This window comes from Geotrypetes seraphini, chromosome 11, assembly GCF_902459505.1.
Source record: "Geotrypetes seraphini chromosome 11, aGeoSer1.1, whole genome shotgun sequence".
In the NCBI taxonomy this organism is placed as follows: domain Eukaryota; kingdom Metazoa; phylum Chordata; class Amphibia; order Gymnophiona; family Dermophiidae; genus Geotrypetes; species Geotrypetes seraphini.
The window spans coordinates 25,704,275-25,725,594 of NC_047094.1; the positions used below are offsets into that span (position 1 = coordinate 25,704,275).

A 21,320-nucleotide genomic window follows, 5' to 3' on the forward strand; every position below is an offset into this window, starting at 1 on the left:
ATGAAATAATAATGAGCGTGACTGTTGTGCAGACTGGATATGTTATTATGTAACAGTAATACTAAACAGTTAGCTATGCATAAAATGTATTTTTTGAGGGACATACAAATAAGTTAAGGACTATGATGGCCTAACTGCATAAAAAGCAAAGAGGTAATTTGAGAAAAAAAGAGAGAGAGAGACAGTGAGTGCTAGCCTTCTACTGTGGCTGCAAAGTGGAAATGGAAGTACTGTACATTCAAAAATATTCCAAGTCAATAAAAGGTTCCAGGTTGGTGACCTGGCAGAAAATCAATGGCAAGGGAAAAATAAATCTGCATTGTTGCAAATGAAAGCAAACATTAAAAAAAACAAACAACAAAAAACCATACAATAGATAGATATTTAAAAACTCTACATTAAAAGATGTGTAGGCAAGTACAGGAACAAGATCTTTTATCCAAAAACCTTGGGACCAGGCATATTTTGGTTTTTGGAATTTTTGGGGATTTTGGAATGGCAGTAATAGACCATAAGACCATAAAATTGCTACCAAACATTTCAGTCAGCTGTTGTACAGATACACCATAATCAAACTTCTTCAATACTTGAACTTTCTGTGCTATGCAGTGGCATAGTAATGGGGGGGGGGGGAATGGTCTGCCCCAGCTGCCATCTTGGTGAGGGTGCAGGCACCCATCCTCCTTTCTGCCCCCCTGCTCCTTCACTGCCACGCATGCACGCCACTTCCCTTCACCCGTACCGTTCCTGGCACGAGCAGCATCCCGCAATCTGCTATCGCGCCAGTGTCGGCTCTTCCTCTGACATCACTTCCTGGACCAGCGCCTAGGAAGTGACATCAGAGGAAGAGCAGACGCTAGTGCGATAGCAAGTTAGGGGTTGCTGCTCAAGCCAGGAACGTTACAGAGGTATGGGGGAAGGGAGACAGCACGCGTGCGGCAGGAGAGTGGGGAAGGAGCATGTGGAGGTTGGGGGGTGAAGAAGAGGGTGGGGGAGGGGCACCACCACCACAGGTGCCTCTCACCCTCACTACGCCACCTGCGCTATTGACAGAGATATATATATTTCCTTTTCTGCTTCTTACTGCCACCCTGAGTCGAATCTGCAGCTCTCTGCCATTTTTCTAGTCCTCCAACTTGAATTGTGCAAAGAATAGGAGAAACACATGCACCTGCATTGGTTTTAGAATGTCACATCGGGGATTTTGGCTACTTCTGGTCCACATCAGATTTTAGTTTTCAGAGCTTTTCAGTTTTCGGAAATTCTGATAAAGGATCTTATACTTTGTTGGTTTTGTTAAAAAAAAAATACAGTACTAATTTTGATGACCTAACAAAACTGCCTTTCTATTTAATTTTTTCAAGACCTGCAAATTAGTATAAACTCATGCAACACATACAATGAAACACAAATTATATGTTTGCAATTGTTTCCATATTTTGTCATGTTTGATAATTAACCTATTCTAAACCCAGAGAGGTAAATGAACAGATACAAAATTAACAATATTAAATAAAACACAACACTACACCAAAATAAAACTTAAATCCATGATGTCTACCCCTACTAAATCAATATGCTATAAAGGTATTCATGCCCTGTAATAATGTCAAAACATGAAATAGAGGTTCTAAACAAGACTATTCTGCAAAACACATCTAATATAATAGTGTTAAACAACATCCAACACTACTGCCTTTCTATTTTAATACAAAGGCCTGAGAAAATAACCATGGCTTTGGCTATTTCCTAAATATAAGATAATTATATCAAAATGAATCTCGAAAACTTTTATTTTGGTTTTATTCTAAAAGTGAATTTCAGTTTTCTGCAAATTGCAGAAAATGAGACAATATATTTAGTAGTTAATTACTTTAGTTTCAATAACAGAATCAAAAATTTGTAAACTACCATATGTGCTCCCTTTAGGCTGGAGTAGGTAATTGTTCTTTATACACCCTCACACTTAAAACAATAGCTTCTCAAAGAATAGCTTCATGTAATTTTCAAGTGCATAGAGCAACAATTTTTTTTAAGTCAAGCTACTAATCAAAATTTAAAAAAATCAAATTAGTTTATCCAAAATATTCCCATGCAAGTACAAAAACATTTGAAGAAAAGCAGGCATGTACTTGCAGAGAACATAGTTGATGGAAAAAATTAGTAAGATGTTGGAAATGAAATATGCTGAACCAATTCTGCAAGTCATTGATCCTCCTACACACAAGACATGCAGGAAATAACCTGTCTAGGAACTCTGGTATATGCCAAGCATCCAAAGTGAAATTAATTTGTAAAACACAAGGTGGGCTTGGCATAATATATAAAGACATTGACATTTTGATGAACATGTCAGAAAGTGATATTACTACTTATGCTACCGTAGTATTCCTCAAAAATGATAAAATATTTAACCCCGATTCTGTTCAGTCCCACAAATTCTATAAAGTCAGCCTAAAGTTAGGCACCTACATCAGTGCGCTTAGCCAATGTAGGCAACTAACTTAATGAATAGGCTTATTTGGCACCAATAATTGGCACCTAACACTTCTTAACTACCATTAATTTGACAATGAAAGTTAACCCTTTCAGGACCAAGGGACATATTTGTCCCATAACTTTAAAATCCTATAAATTTTGATTGGGATAGTCTACAGTTCTAAATTTGATATGTACGGATTCCATATGATACTGCCTTTATGTAAACAAACTGGTTCCGACATTCATTCATTAGCGTCGTTGCTAGATGACGAGAAGATTCACTTGCCACACTGTCCATAAGCCAGAAGTGTGATTTTTTAAAATAAAAATAATGATATTTCACAAAAAAAATCAATTTTTTGGCATCTGCAAGCCCTTTTTACCATAAAAATGTCGTCAAAACCACAAAAATTGGCCTACAATCCTTATGGTCCTGAAAGGGTTAAGCACCTAACTTAAAAAACACGATTCTATAAAAAAGTAGGTACCTAGTCCAAAGTGTGTAATTAAAGTGGGCATGGTTAGGGGTGGATCGTGGGCGTATTGTGAAGTTAGGCACCCTTTTCTGAATTAGGCTCCGACATTTAGGCCAAGAAAACCCTGGCATAGTCACCTAGTGAAGTCCAAGGCTGCTTAGACAGCAGTAAGTGTGATTCTATAATTTTATAGAATCACTTAAGAACATAAGAATAGCCTTACTGGGTCAGACCAATGGTCCATCAAGCCCAGTAGCCCATTTTCACAGTGGCCAATCTAGGTCACTAGTACCTGGCCAAAACCCAAGGTGTAGCAATATTCCATACTACCAATACAGGGCAACCCCCATGTCTTTCTCAATAACAGACTGGACTTTTCCTCCAGGAACTTGTGGAAACCTTTCTTAAAACAAGCTACGCTATCCACTCTTACCACATCCTCTGACCCCGATGCTATATATGTTGCTTAAAAAATCAGCACTGACTAACTGATGACAAGCGCAGCACTAACATACAGAATATTACATCACTGCATTATCCTTCTCATTCTACAACAGGTCACTAGGGCCAGATTTTGTGAACGGCTCCTACAAAAATGCCACCGGCTACTGTGCAGTTTGCAGAATCACACCTACCATTAAATTTAGGCAATGGTAATGTAGGCCTACATTTCTGATGCCTGTTTGATGTGAATCGCATCTACATAGGTGCCCAGTGGCACCTAAGATCTTTTCTGGCCATAACCACGTCTACTTTGGGCCAGGTTTTGTAAAAGTGGGGAGGGGGGAGAGAGAATTGCAATAATCTAAGTGAGGTAACAGAACAGCCTGAGAAATCATCCGAAAGCTAGAGGGATCTAGAGATGGTCATATAGTTCTTAATTGTCACAATTTAAAAAGAAACATTATATATCATACCTAATATGATCTCTTCAGCAAAGGCAAAAGCGCACTGATTCTGCAATTAGACCTTAGCAGTGCGTTCGGCCTAGTAGACCACGAAATCATGCTACTATGCCTTGATGCAATGGGAATCTCAGGAAAGGTAAAGAAATGGTTCCAAGAATTCCAAACAAACAGATCCTACCGAGTAGCCAGAAATGGAAATCACTCCAACCCATGGAAAAACCCTTCAGGGGTACCCCAAGGCTCCCCTCTATCACCTACATTATTCAACATCTACATAGCATCCTTAGGTCACAGACTACAAAAATTAAACTTAAAACACTACATATATGCAGACGATATATCCATCCTAATCCCCTTAAATGACATCTCAACTGAAATTATAGACAACCTTTCACACACAATGACAGAAATCGAAAAATGGACCACCAACTTCAAACTGAAACTAAACACAGAGAAAACAAAAGTCTTCTTGGCAAGCCCCAATGACAAAATAACGAGAACATCATTAAAAATAAATGACCACGAATATCCGATTTCCAAAACCATAAAAATTCTGGGTATCACACTAGACACGCACTTGACCATGGCTGACCACAAAAACTTTACAGTGAAGAAATGCTTTTATACACTATGGAAGCTAAGGACTATTAAAAAATACTTTGACACAACATCCTTCAGGTTACTGATGCAATTACTGATCCTATCCACCCTGGACTACTGCAACATTGTTTATTTGGGAAAGCATGCATGTTGCCGAAAAACAAAACCTACAAACTAAGGTGAGGCGAAGGGAGAGAGCTGGCTAAACAGTAGGATCGATTGGGCAGGCGAGTGGTGGCTGCGGGGACCGTGCGATCGCTCGTGTTCCCGGCTCAAATTGGAAGGAGGGAGTGAAAGGGAAAAGGATTCTGGGCCAAGGGGATGAAGACAGAAAGAAAAACCCACAGCAGGAAAGAAAGGGAAGGACAGGCAGATGCTAGAAGCAGGGGGGGAAGAAAGAGGGAAAAAAGCTAGATGGGGTTGAAAAGAAGAGACACACTGGTATGGAAGAGGAAGATAGGGGAAATCTGGACACAGGAAGGTAACAGAAAGAGGGGAAATTATGTGCATGGGGCATAGGGACAGAGACATAAAGGGGACATGCCATGGGGATGGTATATGGACACAGGGGGGGGGGCAATGACAGATACATAGGGGAGATATTAGAAATGGAGAAAATAGGAGCACAGAAGCGAGATGGTTTGTGGGGATGGGACAGGGACCGAGCTTGCAGGCTCCAGTGGCTTGCACAAATTACATTGTAACGTGCCATGAAAATAAGAGGGAGGAAGGTAGATAGATAAGCCACGTGAGAGGAGCTGAAGGGTAGTAGAAAGGAACAGATGGTAAAGGAGGGAGGGAAGGGTGGTGGTGGAAAGGAATAGGACAGACATTGAAGGAGGGTGGAGAGGAACCTCGCTCATCGTACCAATTTTCAGGTCGTTTATAAAAATGTTGAAAAGCACGGGTTTAAGCACCGAACCCTGCGGCACTCCACTCGTGACGCTTTTCCAGTCCGAGTATTGTCCATTTACCCCCACTTTCCGTTTCCTATCTGCCAACCAGTTTTTTATCCACATGAATATTTCACCCTGGATTCCATGGCTTGCAATTTTTTTGAAGTAGTCATTCATGTGGGATCTTGTCGAACGCCTTCTGAAAATCCAGATATACAATGTCGACCGGCTTGCTCTTGTCTATCTGCCTGTTTACTCCCTCAAAGAAATGCAGCAAGTTCGTCAAGCCAGATCTTCCCTTGCTGAAGTCATGCTGGCTGGTCCTCATCAGATTGTGTCCATCAAGGTGATCAATGATGCGGTCTTTTATCAGCGCCTCTACCATCTTTCCCGGTACTGAGATCAGACTCACCGGTCTGTAGTTTCTCAGATCTCCCCTCGAATGTTTCTTGAAGATCGGCGTAACATTCGCCACTTTCCAGTCTTCCGGAATCCTTCCCGATTTGATCGACAGATTGGCTATTAGTTGAAGCAGTTCAGCTATAGTCACTTTCAGTCCCTTGATTACCCTTGGATGGATGCCTTCCGGTCCCGGGGATTTATCATTTTTAATCCTATCAATCTGCCTGCATACCTCTTCTAGACTGACCGACAACCCTATCAGTTTCCTGTCTTCGTTTCCTGCGGATAGCCTGTCGGCTTCTGGTATGTTGTATATATCCTCTTCGGTAAATACAGACGCAAAAAAATGTGTTCAGTTTGTCGGCGATGGCTTTGTCCTCCTTTAGCACTCCCTTTATTCCATGGTCATCCAACGGCCCCACCGCTTCCTTCGCGGGTCGTTTCCCCTAATATATCGAAAGAACGGCTTGAAGTTTTTCGCCTCTTTGGCTATTTTTTCCTCATAGTCTCTTTTGGCTCCTTACCGCCTTACGGCACCTGCTTTGATACTGTTTGTGCTTTTTCCAGTTTTCTTCTGTTTGACCTTTTCCATTCCTTAAACGAAGTCTTCTTGTCTCTGATCGCTTCCTTCAGCGCTACAGTGAGCCACGCCAGTTCCCCTTGGATCCCTTGGTGATACGTGGAATATATAGATTTTGCACCTCGGTGATTGTGTCCTTAAAAGGGGACCATGCTTGCTCTAGTGTTTTTACAGTGCTTATCCTCTTCTTAATCTTCTTCCCCACTGTTCCGCCACTTATTTCTGTCAAATGGGATGATCAGTGACACTCAGAAAAGCACACAGACAATGTAAAAGCATACACAATAACCCTTTAATATATATATATATATATATATATATATATATATGAATATAAGAATTAAATAACTTCACCGTATCCCAGAAAACGACCAGTCCTTCACAATTGGGAATCCCTGCAATTGATAGGTGGGTAGACACGGGAGACTATCCGACTATCCCTTTAGACGTCTTGGATTCTAATGTTAGGGTCAGAATTCCGGTCTTATATAGAATGAAAAGCTGCTGAGTTAGTAAAACAGCTGGTCCTGGTCTTTTGTTCCTTGTTTTGACAACACCTAGGTCAAGGAGGTGTTGCAGAGACCGGTTTCCCATCTGGCTTTACTATCCTTTTGATGTTATCAAGGAGGTGTTGCAGAGACTGGTTTCCCATCTGGCTTCACTGTCCCTTTGATGTTGTTTGGGCAACACTCAGGTCAAGGAGGTCAGAATGTCAGATAATCAGCCTTGTTGATACATTACATGTCAGTAGTATGCTGAGTTTCAGTTACTCCCCTGGCCAGTCCCTTTGATGTTGTTTGGGCAACACTCAGGTCAAGGAGGTCAGAATGTCAGATAAGCAGACTTGTGGATACATGTCAGTAGTATGCTGAGTTTCAGTTACTCCCCTGGCCAGTCCCTTTGATGTTGTTTGGGCAATACTCAGGTCAAGGAGGTCAGAATATGAGATTTCAGTTACCCCCCTGGCCATAGGCATAACACCCACCATGTCTCATCCCTTCGTAATTTCCTTTTCAAAAGTTCAGTGCCGTGGCCGTCGTTCTGGATCGATGTTTCACCCCTGTGTCTAGGTCGAAGCGGATCATATTGTGATCACTGGTTCCCAGCGTCCCTTCTACTTCTACACCTTGTGCTGGTCCTCGTAGTCCATTTAGAATTAAGTCCAGAATTGCATTTCCTCTCGTATTTTCCTTGACAAGTTGTTCCAGGAAGCAATCGCCTACAGCATCCAGGAACTTGGTCTTCCTATCGCAGCCGGAGGTGCCTAGGTTCCTGTCTATCCCCAGATAATTGAAGTCACCCATGATAACTGCATTGCCTCCCTTGCAGTTGTGTTTAATCTCATCCATCATCTCTCCATCAATTTCTTCGGACTGCCCTGGTAGGAGATGCCAATCTTTGTTTCTATTCCATTTGTTCCTGGAAATTTGACCCATAGAGACTCTAACTTATTCTTCGTTTCTGGTATGTTCTCTCCGGTAGAATCAATTCCCTCTTTGACATATAGGGCAATGCCCCCACCTTTTTGACCCACTCTGTCTCTGCGGTATATCTTGTACCCGGTAGCACAGTGTCCCAGATGTTCCTTTACCCTTATATTACCTACCTCCCAGTCTCTATAGGCTAAAAGCTGGGTTCTGAGGCTTTTTCCCCCCACTCAGAGTCTGGTGGTAAATGTTTTTACAGTGATTACTCTGCTTGGCTGTGACTTTTCCTCAAAATTTGTGGGGTACCTAACTTTATTAACTTTTTTTTTTTACAGCAGAAGCATACATTTATTTTTCAAATAGATCTCATACATATGCATTGTGGAAATCTTGAAAATCCAACTGGATTGTGGCCCTTGAGAACTGTGGTTGCCCAACCCTGGCCTAGCAGCACATGCTTCAAAACATTTTAAAGTGCTATATGGTTCAATGACAATCATTAGTGGTATTAGAATGAGTGACAAAGTGGACAATACTTCTCTTTATACAGAGCAGTTTATCATTTTCTCTATTTGTATTCTGTCATCTTGAGAAGAGAAGCATATGAGATATTCCTTTTTTGTCATCTACTATGTTAATGCAAATCATTTTTGTCCAAGTGCTCAATATCAAAGTCACAATCTCAAGATCATCAAAACTTCTTGAATCTGAAATATCTGCCTTAAAAGTTTTTTGGTTTTTTTATAGGACTATATTATGCAATCCATGCAAAGTTTATAAACTACATACAGAGCTATCAGAAAAGCCATCCAAATAATGCACCACTAACCTTAAAAACACAGCAAAACAGTATTGCTTTAGTATGTCTGGGAGGAAATGCCAGTAATTCATGAATTTCCGGCAATAACTATTTCATTGAACTGCAGAGTATCATCTTGTGGTTTCAAAGAATCCTTAAAATGTAATGTAATAAATGTACCCCAGATGTTCTCTGAAAACAAAAACAAGAATTCTTTCATTTCAACCAAGTAGGTCAGGCCACTTCCTTCTTAAAACAAACTCAACAATACACAAGGGACCACAAACTTTTTTAAAAGCCTGTATTCTTGCATGGTATTAGAAGCACCAGAGGTATTTGAACATCAGTAATACTCTTTGTTATATAATATAATATAATATATTATATATATAATAAAATAAGGTCCACGTCCAAAAATAAAATGATCCAGAAATGACAACATTCTCTACTGCATTGACTCCTTTTTCTATACCACATTCATAGACTACATGTCCTTACAATTAAATATTTTAGTACTTCTGTCTCAGTATATAAGACTGTATATATTTTAAGCAACTTCTAGATTCTCTTATTCAATTATTCAAAATACATAATTAAAGTATATAGAGAAGTGGGCCATAAAAATAGCACATAAAAATAGATCCTGAAGATAACAATGGATAATGGTATTAGTCAATGACCCTCATAACAAACAATGCTGAGCACAACTCATGGCACTATATAAATCAACAGTAGTAAAACCAAGCAAGGATTTCAGCAGAGCAGCATCCTCTTACTATCTAGCATCCTGTGGCAATTTATTTCAAACAAAAAGCAAAAAAATTCTAGATTCTATCTGCTCTTGTATGCTATTCTTATGCAGAGCCCTGTGCTCTGCTGCCCAGTAGGTCGACTCTTGTCTCTTGGCTTGCCTTTCTTTGGAAGGTATGAAGATTTCCTATTGAAGGGAGCCGAATTGGAAGGACAGTGCAGGGCTACAAAGAATACAGTTACTGGCCATCAAAAGACTTCCCTTCTTTCTCCCCCAGCCCAACCATCCAGATAGAGGCTATGTCAAATTATGAAGCATTCACAGTGAGGTGTTTGGTTGGATGTACTGCAGCCACAGTTGGGCAGTAACTGATCCATGAGGAACTTAATGTACACACAATCCGTCAACACACCAAGTTTTATTAAAATTTGATTTGATCACTTATCTTGGTTTGTTAAGTGATGTACAATTTTAAAAAACAAATGGGCACATTTCATTATAAATACAGTCACAGAGAAAACACAAAAACAGACTGACTGGTGCAAGAGGAGGGGAAGAAAAGAACTTCCTCCTAACAAATAACTGGTCTGTAAGAGGAGGTGTCATGCAGGTGGCAGGGTTGGTAGACTATTGTGCACTTGATTTGTGCATACTTCCATATATAGTACATAACAACTGAAGTGAGCTATGACAATGAGGAAGGTCCAACTATATTTAATGATATATTATATTGTCTGGAAGCATACATTTTGGATAACTGTGGGGATTAGATAGCATGGTTTAGGGAAATAGTCAGCATATGCACCTTGTTTACCCCAAGGACCATTCTATTACCAACACCTATTGTACAATGTAATAAATTGTAGCCAATCAGGAATATCAAAATTATTCCAGATCATGTCAACTCTTGAACCTTCACTCAACCGCACTGGTTGAAGATTAGAATAATCATTCATAGTGGAATGCAGATTAACTCTTAATTTACAAATTTTATTATTAAATAATTTTGCTAATGTATCAGCCGACAAGACACTTTTCGTTATATGGTTGCATTATTGAAGTAGTATCAGTTAAAGAGTTCACTAATTTAAATAACTTTCTAGAATTAATCTTAGCTATGCCAATTCTGAGAATAATAGTTAGAACACTTATTTTAAATAAGATTTTTATAAGTTCTAATCAATTTTTAGGTTTGTGACTAAATTTTTTCACAAGCCTTTTTGATTGATGTGCCTTGGATAGGCTTCTGAAAGGACAGGTAATACCTATATAAAGACTTACCCCCTGAAATGCCCTGAAGCAACACCTACAACTCTCAAAATTTACAAAAATTAAAATTTTTTTAAGGAAACCAGAGTTATTTCTTGTTGCATGTTGAGTATATTTGAGTTACAAAATATTTTTTTGTGTCAAACTATAAATTTGTACAATATAGGGGAATCCCATGTAGGTATCTCACAATGTTCATTTTACACACAAAAAGTGGTAATGCTTTTCAAGCTCAGGGATTAAAAGGGGGGATTAAGAGAAAAATAGAAGAAATAAATCAGATACAGGGTTAACATGGAACCCATTGGAATATAATGCATATGTATCCCATACTTGACAACTGCAAAAAATTATTCATCGCTATAAATATGTGAGGAACAGAGCCCAATACTTCACATCAGCTCAAATCTCAACCCTGTGACATAAGAAAAAAATGTGGGACAAATATATCCAGATATGCGGTTCGGGAATTTGCAGATTAGAACCATTAGTCTCTTCCTTGCCAATACTGTCTACTGGAAGCATATGTTAGCATGAATTTCATTTCCAAATTTATTCTTAATTTTTTACATCTAGAACCCACACTGGATTTGAATTTGCCTGTTTTGAATTATGTACACTAAATAGCTCGGCAAGATCCCTCTGGAAAAATAAATATTGTTAGTATAGGTCCTTGCCTGTCATGCAGGAGACCAGGGTTTTATTCACTAATGGGGAGATGCAAACTTGGGTTTTAGCCAGGTACTAGTGACCTGGATTGGCCACCATGAGAACGGGATACTGGGCTTGATGGCCCATTGATCTGACCCAGTAAGGCTATTCTTATGTTCTTATAATGGGGGTATGATAATAGTAGCCCAAATGCTATTGTCAGCTTGTTTTGGGGAAACTGTCTTCTACTTTCTTGAAACTGATACCAAGTCAATAGTAAACAAGAGGATGAATATGTTGGACGATAAAGAGTGGTCTGTATTTGGGTATCGCTACAATTATTGGAGGCCTGGAGGTGATCAGGGTTGTCCACAGTATAAAGGAGAAACTGGAAAAATGGTAACCCTGCAAAGTTGGTACAGATGCTATAGATGGCTTCTTTGGGGTCTAGATTAACTACCTTGGGAGCAAAATGATATAGTTATGTGGATGAGAACTGTTGTGATTCCAATTCCCTCTTTACCATCTCAATCTACAGGTCTTATTGCCACTGTAATTCTCATTGCTGAGCAGTGGATGGCAGAGTTTAAGTTGAAACTTAATTCAGATAAAGCAAAATTCCTTTTTCTAGCCCATCTAATAAGATTAGTGAAGGGATTTTGAAATTGAACAGTTAACATGGCACCCATTCAAATATAATGCATATGTATCCCATAGACAACTGCAAAAAAATTTATACCCCATACCCTATTAATTCCACTATTTTTTTAAATTATTTATTAATTTTCAACCAAATACAAAGTGCAAAGAGTATACAATCAATTAATACATTAAACACCACTTTTATCCAAACAAATAGTAATACAAATTATTTTTCCCCCTCTCCCTGGATGTGTGTAAAAAAAATCAATTAGGAATTAAAGGCTTGTTCTATTAATCCATTTTAATAAATTTTATTAATTCCACTATTAAAATTTGGGGGGTTACTTGGATCAGAATTTATCAATGGATACTCAAATAAATGTCTGCAAAAGCATTTTTTATGTTGTGGAAACTAGGAAATATTAAATCTTATTTTGATACCAATTCCTTTCGGCTTTTTTTATAATCTTAGAGTATTTTAGATTATTGTAACATTATTTATTTACTTAGCATATTATCAAAATATCTTTCACAGCTTACATATTATTCAAAATATAGCTGTCCATTTAATTTTTAATTTGAAGACAACATATCATATGTCACCATATTACCGAAAACTTCATTGGCTTCCATATGAAGTAAGAGTTATATTCAAATATGGGTATATCTGTTATAAGGTAAACATATGGTCTAGCTCCAGATGATCTTGACCATTTCATGTTTGTAAACTCTAGACGTTTACTACAAATTTTTACTTTGTTCTCTTTTCCATCTGTAAAAGGTTGTTCACAAATATTTTCATAGATTGTTTTTTCATATGCATTACATGGTGGAATAAGGAATTCCCCTCCCCTCTTTTTTTTACAAAACAGAGCTAGCGTTTTTTATCACCGGCCGCAGTAGTAACAGTTCTGACTTTCATAGGAATTCTATGAGCAATGGAGGAGTTACTGCCGCGATCAGCGATAAAAAATGCTTGTGTGCTTTTTATAAAATGGGGGGGGCTAGTATTTTGATAACCAACTATTTCATACCAACATTTTAAGAAATTGCTTAAGACTTTTCTGTTAAATTTGTCAGCTTAAGTTTGTATATCATTGTTTATAGTTTTTCTTTTATTGTTACCGCACTGAACTTCAAGGTTATACTGTACATTATGTTATACGTGTAGGATGAAAAAAAATATTTAACTTGTTAAACATTTGAAAAAAATCAATTCTGCTAACAAACTAGCTTTAAGAGGAAAAAAAGGTCTAGAATAAGTCAGAACTGCAAATACTAAAGTGACAAGTGAGGCATCTGGAACAAGAATAAAGGAGATTGATGCCAAACTGAAGTGGCAGGAGAAATCACGAGAAACGCAAAAACTACTATTTCACCCTAATAAACCAGCACGGACTTGACAAAAAAGAACTATTCAGACTAGTCACTAACCTGACAGATACCATCCCTCTAACATGCATCACTCATGACACCCTCGCTCACTACTTCCACTCGAAAATACAAACAGCAAGAGACTCTCTCAATGCAAAAAAAATCCACCAGTTGCATAATCATTCTGAACCCAAGAGAACATGCACACCGAGCCAGCATGAACTGAAACTTTTTCTCTCTACCTACCTGGACACAATTCAACCCTTTATTTTAAAAATATGCTCAAAAATACTCCACCATCAATTCCTGTCCCTCCTGCTCTAATTGCTAAAGCCACAGACAAGTTCCTAATGAATCTATACACCTGGTTAGTAGACACCATAAGCAAAGGGGAATTCCCTAAAGGAAGAGGCCACATTATCATCATACCCATTGTAAAATATTTTAAAAAAACTACCTCTCACCCTGACAACTAGAGACTCATCGCACTAATACCCCTATTCATAAAACTTATGGAGGAGATAGTCCAAATGCAACTAATGAACCACCTAGGTCAATTTCAACTGCTCCATGATTCCCAATCAGGCTTCAGACTGTCATTTAGCACTGAGATGGTAATCGCCTCCCTCCTCAATGACCTATAGGTGAGCAATGGATTAAATACACTCATACTCCAACTGGACCTCAGCAGTACCTTTGATCTAGTGGATCAAGACCTGCTACTACTCCAGCTAGACTCCTTCAGACTATCAGGAAATATCCTTAACTGATTCTGAGGCTTCCTGAAATCTCACAGCTACCAAGTTCAGTTTGAAGACACACTATCTGACAAATGGGCTAGCAGCTGTGGCTTCCCAAAAGGATACCCACTGTTGCCCCTCCTCTTTAATGTCTACCTAGTCTCTCTAGGTGAGTATCTAAGCCAGGGGTGCCCAATTGGTCGATCATGATCGACCAGTAGATCGCAAAGGCAATGCGAATCGATCGCATTGCCTTTGCGATCTTTTTCTTCCTGCCTTCCCGAGCCAGGCCAGGTGCGGACAAGCACTGGACCCACAAGACTTCACCTCTGATATCAAAAGCTGCACTCGCTGACGATTGAGGAACAAGTGCTCTTCAAATTTGGCTGCCTCTTTTACAAAGCATTATATGGCCTACTGCCCAATTACCTTACTAATCATAGAAACATAGAATATGACGGCAGAAAAGGGCCATTGGCCCAACAAGTCTGCCCATTCTAAGGACCCTCCCCCCTAAGCACTTTCACAAAGTGAATCCACATGCTTATTCCATTTTTTTTTTTTTTTTTTAAATCAAGCATGTTGCTTGCCTCAATTACCTGAAGTGGAAGATCATTCCAACTATTAACCACCCTTTCAGTGAAGAAATACTTCCTAGTGTTGCTATGAAATCTCCCTCCCCTGAGTTTCAACGGATGCCCCCTTGTTGCCGTAGGTCCTGTAAGGAAAAAGATATCTTCTTCTACCTCAATATGGCCAGTTACATATTTGAACATCTCTATCGTATCTCCCCTCTCTCTGCATTCCTCGAGAGAGTATAGCTGCAACTTACCTAGACGTTCCTCATAAGGGAGATCCTTGAGCCCTGAGACCATCCTGGTGGCCATATGCTGAACTGACTCCACTCTCAGCACATCCTTTTGATAATGTGGACTCCAAAATTGAACACAATATTCCAGATGAGGTCTCACCATGGACCTGTACAACGGCATTACAACTTCAGGCTTCCGACTGACAAAATTTCTTCGGATGCATCCCAGCATTTGCCTAGCCTTGGATGAAGCTTTCTCTACTTGATTGGCAGTCTTCATATTTTCACTAATGATTATTCCTAGGTCCCGTTCTGCAGCAGTTTTTGTTAAGGTCTCACCATTCACAGTATAAGTACTGCATGGATTTCTGCTGCCAAGGTGCATAACTTTACATTTTTTGGCATTAAAACTCAGTTGCCAAGTTCATATTCGCTGGGCCTGGTCAATCCATGTGGCAATGATTCTTCACCTTCCCCTCAATTAAAGGCTGTACTCAGAAAAGATCCATCAGCAGACTACTATCATATCAAGCTGCCTCCAAAGACCCAGAATCAACTGGTCAAAGCATCTGCCTCCTATATGTACTTCAGAAAGCTCCTAAAAACACACCTATTATCGAAATTTAGCAGTCCTTCTTAGATACTCTCGGAAGTTACCTCAACTGTTAATCTTGCTTGCCAAATATGACATAGTTCACCAATACTGATCACCTCTACCTCCTTTGTAAATCTCAACTGCCTACCTCTATAAACCTTACTGTTTACCACTGTTACCAAGTTATGTGGCAGCTCCAAGTCATTAGTCATTTCTACCTTTTTGTAAATATATTTTGCCAACCTCGTTTGTATTTACACTGCTAATCCCTTTACCAAGTCATGTTGTAGCTCGCTGACTTTGGTCAGTTTTGCCTCTTTTGTAAACCGAAACAGAACCAAAAGGCTTATGTGATATATAAATAAAAATTTATGTTATGACGTAGCATTTCCTGGCACATGCACACATTGATGTTTCTTTCTGTGGACTATTCTGTGCACTTGTCAGTCGCTTTCTTCAACAACTAATCTTGTGGACCTTCATGGAACTCATTTGCATGCAAAGTTTTTGCAACATCACTCATCTTTTTGAAATTGGAAAATTTACCGGCACTACAATAACCCACAGAATTTTAGAACATCGGGGCCTCAGTCTTACTTTAAGATCAATGAGTATTCAGTTATTGCAAGAATTGCGAGTACAGTAAAACCTTGGTTTGCGAGCATAATTCATTCCAGAAGCATGCTTGTAATCCAAAGCACTTGTATATCAAAGCGAATTTCCCCATAAGAAAAATAATGGGAACTCGGACGATTTGTTCCACAACCCAAAAACTTTAATTCAAAATACTATATGTACTTGTATTGCAAGACCTCGCTCATTTAGAACAGTCACTACACTCCTGTAGCATCACAGAGAAGAACCATTGGCTCAGTTGTGACGCGTGTATTCTGTATATACTCATATTGTAAGACTTTGCTTGTTTAGAACAGTCCCTACACTCCTGCAGCATCAGAGAGAGAAGAACCATCAGCTCAGTTGTGATGTGTGTATACTGTATGTACTTGTATTGCAAGACATTGCTTGTATATCAAGTTAACATTTAATAAAATGTTTTGCTTGTCTTGCAAAACGCTTGCAAACCAAGTTTCTTGCAATCCAAGGTTTTACTGTATCTTGCTTGATTTGGCATTCTATCAGAAGGGATGCAACTTAGGTGCCCTCAGCAAACCTTCCACCTTGAATTCCTTTCTCCCTGCTTACCTACAGACAGCTGTTTCAGCACTTTTACAATAGTAGCCATAGCACATTTCTTTTTGGGGATTTAGCTCACACATACACACAATTCTAAATATTCTAGGGATTGAAGAAAACAGTACTAACTGTGTCAAAATATCAATATGATTTTTTCATGGCTTTATTACTTTGTATTCTGACATTACTCCATGCATGTGTAAAAGATGCATAAACATCTACTAGACATATATAGTTTAGGTCCACAGTAATGGAGCCTTCTCCCACCACTGGCGTAACCCTTGTGGAGTCCCACAAGGCTCTCCCCTATCCCCCTCCCTATTCAATATTTACTTGACCCCTCTGGCACGAAGCCTAGCAAACTCTAACCTAAAATCGTTCATATATGCAGATGACATCACCATCATTGTTCCCATTACCTCACTCACTCTAGAAACGGAAAAACTCATCGCATCTATCCTCACCAAGTTAGAACTGTGGACCTCAAAACTCAAATTAAAATTGAACTCTGAAAAAACCAAAATCTTCCTAGCTAGTCCCAACCACAAATTAACAAACACTTCCCTCAGATTGAATGGGCTAGATTACCCTATCTTACCCACCATAAAAATCCTTGGAGTCATCCTGGACCGCACCCTAACCTTCGATGACCATACCAGTTCCCAGGTGAAAAAATGTTTCTGTACCCTCTGGAAACTGCGCACCATCAAACGTTACTTCGACCACCAAGCCTTCCGTCTACTCGTCCAATCTCTGGTATTAAGCATATTAGACTACTGTAACATTATTTACCTGGGAACCTATAAAAATACCATCAAACGTCTTAGAACAGTCCAAAATGCGGCCGTCCACCTCATCTATGATCTCAAAAAATACGACCATGTTAGCCCCTACTACACCAAACTCCATTGGCTCCCAGTAGAGGCAAGGATCATCTTTAAGTTCGCCTGCCTCTGTTTCAAAACTCTAACAGGATCTTCCCCAATCTACTTGTCTGAGCACCTTGAAATAGCAGGCCCCTCTCGCACACGAAACGCCCACCTATTCACCTTTCCCTCCCTAAAAGGCTGCCTCTACAAGAGATTCACTGATAGAACCCTAGCATTCCAAGCGGGCAAATGGAACAATTGCCTTACCGCCCTCATCTCCAACTCTCCACCCTACCACCTGTTCAGGAAGTCACTAAAAACCTACCTCTTCGACAAATTCCGCTAACGCTACCTTCCCCCCTTCCCTGCACCCTCCTGACCTCGACATGCCTCCATTCCCTCTGACTACGCCCCCCTCCCAAGCCACTATGGCCTCTCTTTCTCAAGCTCTGTTTTATCTAATTGCCCTGCCTTTTCATAGCCTCATATTTAACATCACTGTAAATGTACCACCGCTTTAACATGGAACATCGCTGTATACGTACAGTCTCTTCTTTAGTATATGCCTTTTTATTACTGCTATTTATGTAACATCTTTGTAAATGTAATAACACTGTAATATGTATCAACACTGTAATATGTATCATCGCTGTAAATGTACAGTCTCTTCTATTGTTAACCGCATTGAACTTCCATGGTATTGCGGGATACAAGAATAAAGTTATTATTATTATTATTATTAAAATAAATGCTTGCTTTATTATTAAAGTCACACCCACATGAGCTAAGTTTTCAAAAGAACTCTGGTGTTCACCAACACCAATTAAACTTCCCATCAGGTAATAAATGAGTGTGCTCAATACTGGAGGTGCTGAAGTATCGGTTACACCTATAACCATTTTTAAATCTCCATCATCAAAGGTTACTTTCTCAGTTGTATATAAAATACATGTGAAATTAACATTGGTTAGATACCTACATGGGATTCCGCTATATTGTACAAATTTACAGTTTGACACAAAAAAATTGTTCCCCGCAGACCCTCTGGTCACCGGTTAATTTGGGTATTCTGGTACCTTGCTCCCCGCAGTCACTGGTCAATTTATAAATAACAGGTTTGAGCTTACTGGGGGTTAGGCAGGTGCCAGCATGCATCCCTCCAAGGGTCACTTTAAGGAATCCCTGTTACCAAGAACTCCCCCTTTCTTATACTTTTATGCTCCGGGTCTTGTCTGAAGATTTCTATTTCTCTGAGGGCAAGACCTTTTCCAGCTTGCCTCCAAAGTGCAAATGAGGTTGCTTTGCTTGGCCTGCTGGGAAGAGCTTAAACCCAGCAAGTCTTAACATATGGCTTCTTAGTGCTGGCCTTCTGGGTTGATGGCGGTTCTACCCTACCACAGAACCTCAAGCAACATACCTAATTTCAACTAGTATGAAGCAAAAACAGAACATATTCACATAAAGTTACTTTCTACACTAATTATGACAACTATTTTCATACAAACCTTTTTGAATGAAAGAGTTTCATCAATTAATAAGAGAAATAACTTCAAATGTGACCAGAAAAATTCTTGCCCATTTGCAAATGGCCAAAAGCTTTTAACTAGTAAACAGCATGTTTCCGCTTGTGTCAACAGCTTGTAACGGTTATATAATACATAAGATTCTCGGTTAACTGAGTCTCTCACACAACTGGCAAACAACAAAAAAAATTGCAGGTGGGGAAAAACACCAGCGTGGCAGCGGTCCTGAGTCACAAAGCCTCCCATCCCTCAAACTCCAAAGTTGCAGAAGCAGGCAGAGGTCCTGAGCCATGAATCCCCTCCCTCCGCAAGAGGCACAGGCTGCTCGCGGCCTGCACTGGCAGGGCCTTTCCTCTGACATGTTGGAAGTGACGCGTCAGAGGAAAGGCCCTGCCAGGACTGGCCTCAAGCAGCCTGTGCCTCCTGCTGACCTTTGGGTAAGAGAAAAAGGGATGGAGGAGGGGAAGAGGGAGGGAAGGGGGCGAGGGGGAAGGGGAAGGGGACGAGAGGAGGGGGAAGGGGGAGATGAGGAGGGGAGGCGGAAGGGGGAGGGGTTGAGGGGAGAGGGAAGGGGGAGGGGATGAGGGGAGAGGGGAGAGGGGAGGGGATGAGGGGAGGGGATGAGGGGATGAGGGGAGGGGATGAGGGGAAGGGGGAGGGGATGAGGGGAAGGGGGAGGGGATGAGGGGAAGGGATGAGGGGGAGGGGGGATGAGGGGGAGGGGGGATGAGGAGGAGGGGGGAGGGGATGAGGGGAAGGGGATGAGGGGATGAGGGGAAGGGGGGAGGGGATGAGGGGGAGGGGATGAGGGGGAGGGGGAAGGGAAGGGGAAGGGGATGAGGGGAAGGGGATGGTTCGCTGCTCAAGACCACTGCCTGATTCTGCCACTTTGGGACTTGAGGGCTTTGGGGCTCAGGACTGCTGCCGTGCTGGTGCTTCAGGGCAGGGAGGGGGGGAATTGAGTGCGCTAGCCAAGGTTTCAAACACACTCAATTAACCGGAAAACTAGTTGTCCGGGTATCCACCAATCCTCGTGGGTGCCGGATAGCTGAGATTCAGCTGTAATTGATATATGCTAAAATTGTAATAAATATTTGAAACGAAAAAAAAAATATTTTATCGAAATTTTTGCAAGAAGTCAGCTGGAAGTGAGAAAAGTTTTTAAAGGTCCTACAGTATTTGCATTGTGCGTATGTTTATTTTCCGATCAAAATGTTGGGGTTTTAAGGCTCGCCACTGTGACAAATGTAGCAACCTCCGATGTTGTGCCGGTTGTTGTAACCCATTATCGCACCATTTATCGTCCAGTACCCGCACCGTTCTCTGCGGGTACTGGACGCAATTAACCGAAAGCAACAAGCCAACAAAAAGGCTTGCCATCTAACGAATATATATATATATATATATATATATATATACATACTGTATATGCACGCTTGCGTATAATAAAGCACAAAAACCCCTGGAACACTGATCCCGAGCTGGCCAAAGACGTCCGTTTTCTAATTCTTGAAGAGTTGCGTTCAAAAAGACTTCGCCTAGGCGCGAGAGCGACTCCGTTTGGGAATGCCATCCGTCAGACGAGCAATTGCCTCCAGCCCAAAGTTCACCACCGACGCCGTCAAAGCCTGGTGCACCTCGCGGTTTCCTGACGCCACCGCACGTTTGGGCTGCACTTTCCTCTCAGCCCCCGGCTGACGGCGCGGTCCGGGGCCCCGCGGGTGGCCGAGACCACCGCCGCGCGCCACCATCCCCCCCCCCCCCCCCCCCCCCAGCGCGCGCCACCATCCCCCCTCCTCTCCCGCGCGCGGCCAGAAGAGACACAACCCCTCTCAAGTACTCACCACAGCTGCCCTCCTCCTCCATCCCTGCCGCAGTCCGCAGCCCAGCGCCGGCCTTTAAGCGCCACCGTTAAAATCCACAAGGGCGAGACCGGCCGCCACCGAGGGGGGGAGAGTCCAGTCAGTCGAGCCACCGCCGAATCCGCAGCCGACACCGCCGCCGCTCCAACCCCCCAACACAAGCGAGCACCGCCGGAGCGCCCAGCAACCGGCCCCGCCCCTCCGCCGACGCGCGCGTCACCAAGCCGCGCCCCCCAAGTCGGTCACGTGACGCGCTGGAGCCTCACGGACCAAGGTTAAAGGTAAGGGCTGAGCCGCCGGCTGAGGTTAGGGATGTGCGCAACGTTGGGGGAGGGGAACGAAGAGTACGGATAGGAATTCGTTGGGAGGAGGTTAGAGCTGTGGTCTCAGCACCCTGAGGTTGTACATTCAATCCTAGCGTATTATTGAGCGAGCATCAAAATGTGATCACATCACCCCAATTTTACGAG

General features: G+C 41.3%; 1 protein-coding gene across 2 annotated transcripts in view; it reads right to left on the reverse strand.

Moving 5' to 3' along the window:
• Nucleotides 1-21,106, reverse strand: part of CYTH3 (cytohesin 3) — a 111,083-nt gene extending 89,977 nt beyond the window's left edge. The window contains exon 1 of one of the 2 annotated variants that reach the window (XM_033963716.1): nt 20,833-21,106. In XM_033963716.1, the coding sequence (XP_033819607.1) occupies nt 20,833-20,854 (22 nt within the window). In that variant the 5' untranslated portion in view covers nt 20,855-21,106. Of the gene's footprint in view, nt 1-20,411; nt 20,588-20,832 lie in introns of those variants that run through there. The other variant, XM_033963717.1, reaches the window with a different exon arrangement.
• Between the last annotated feature and the right edge of the window lie 214 nt (nt 21,107-21,320).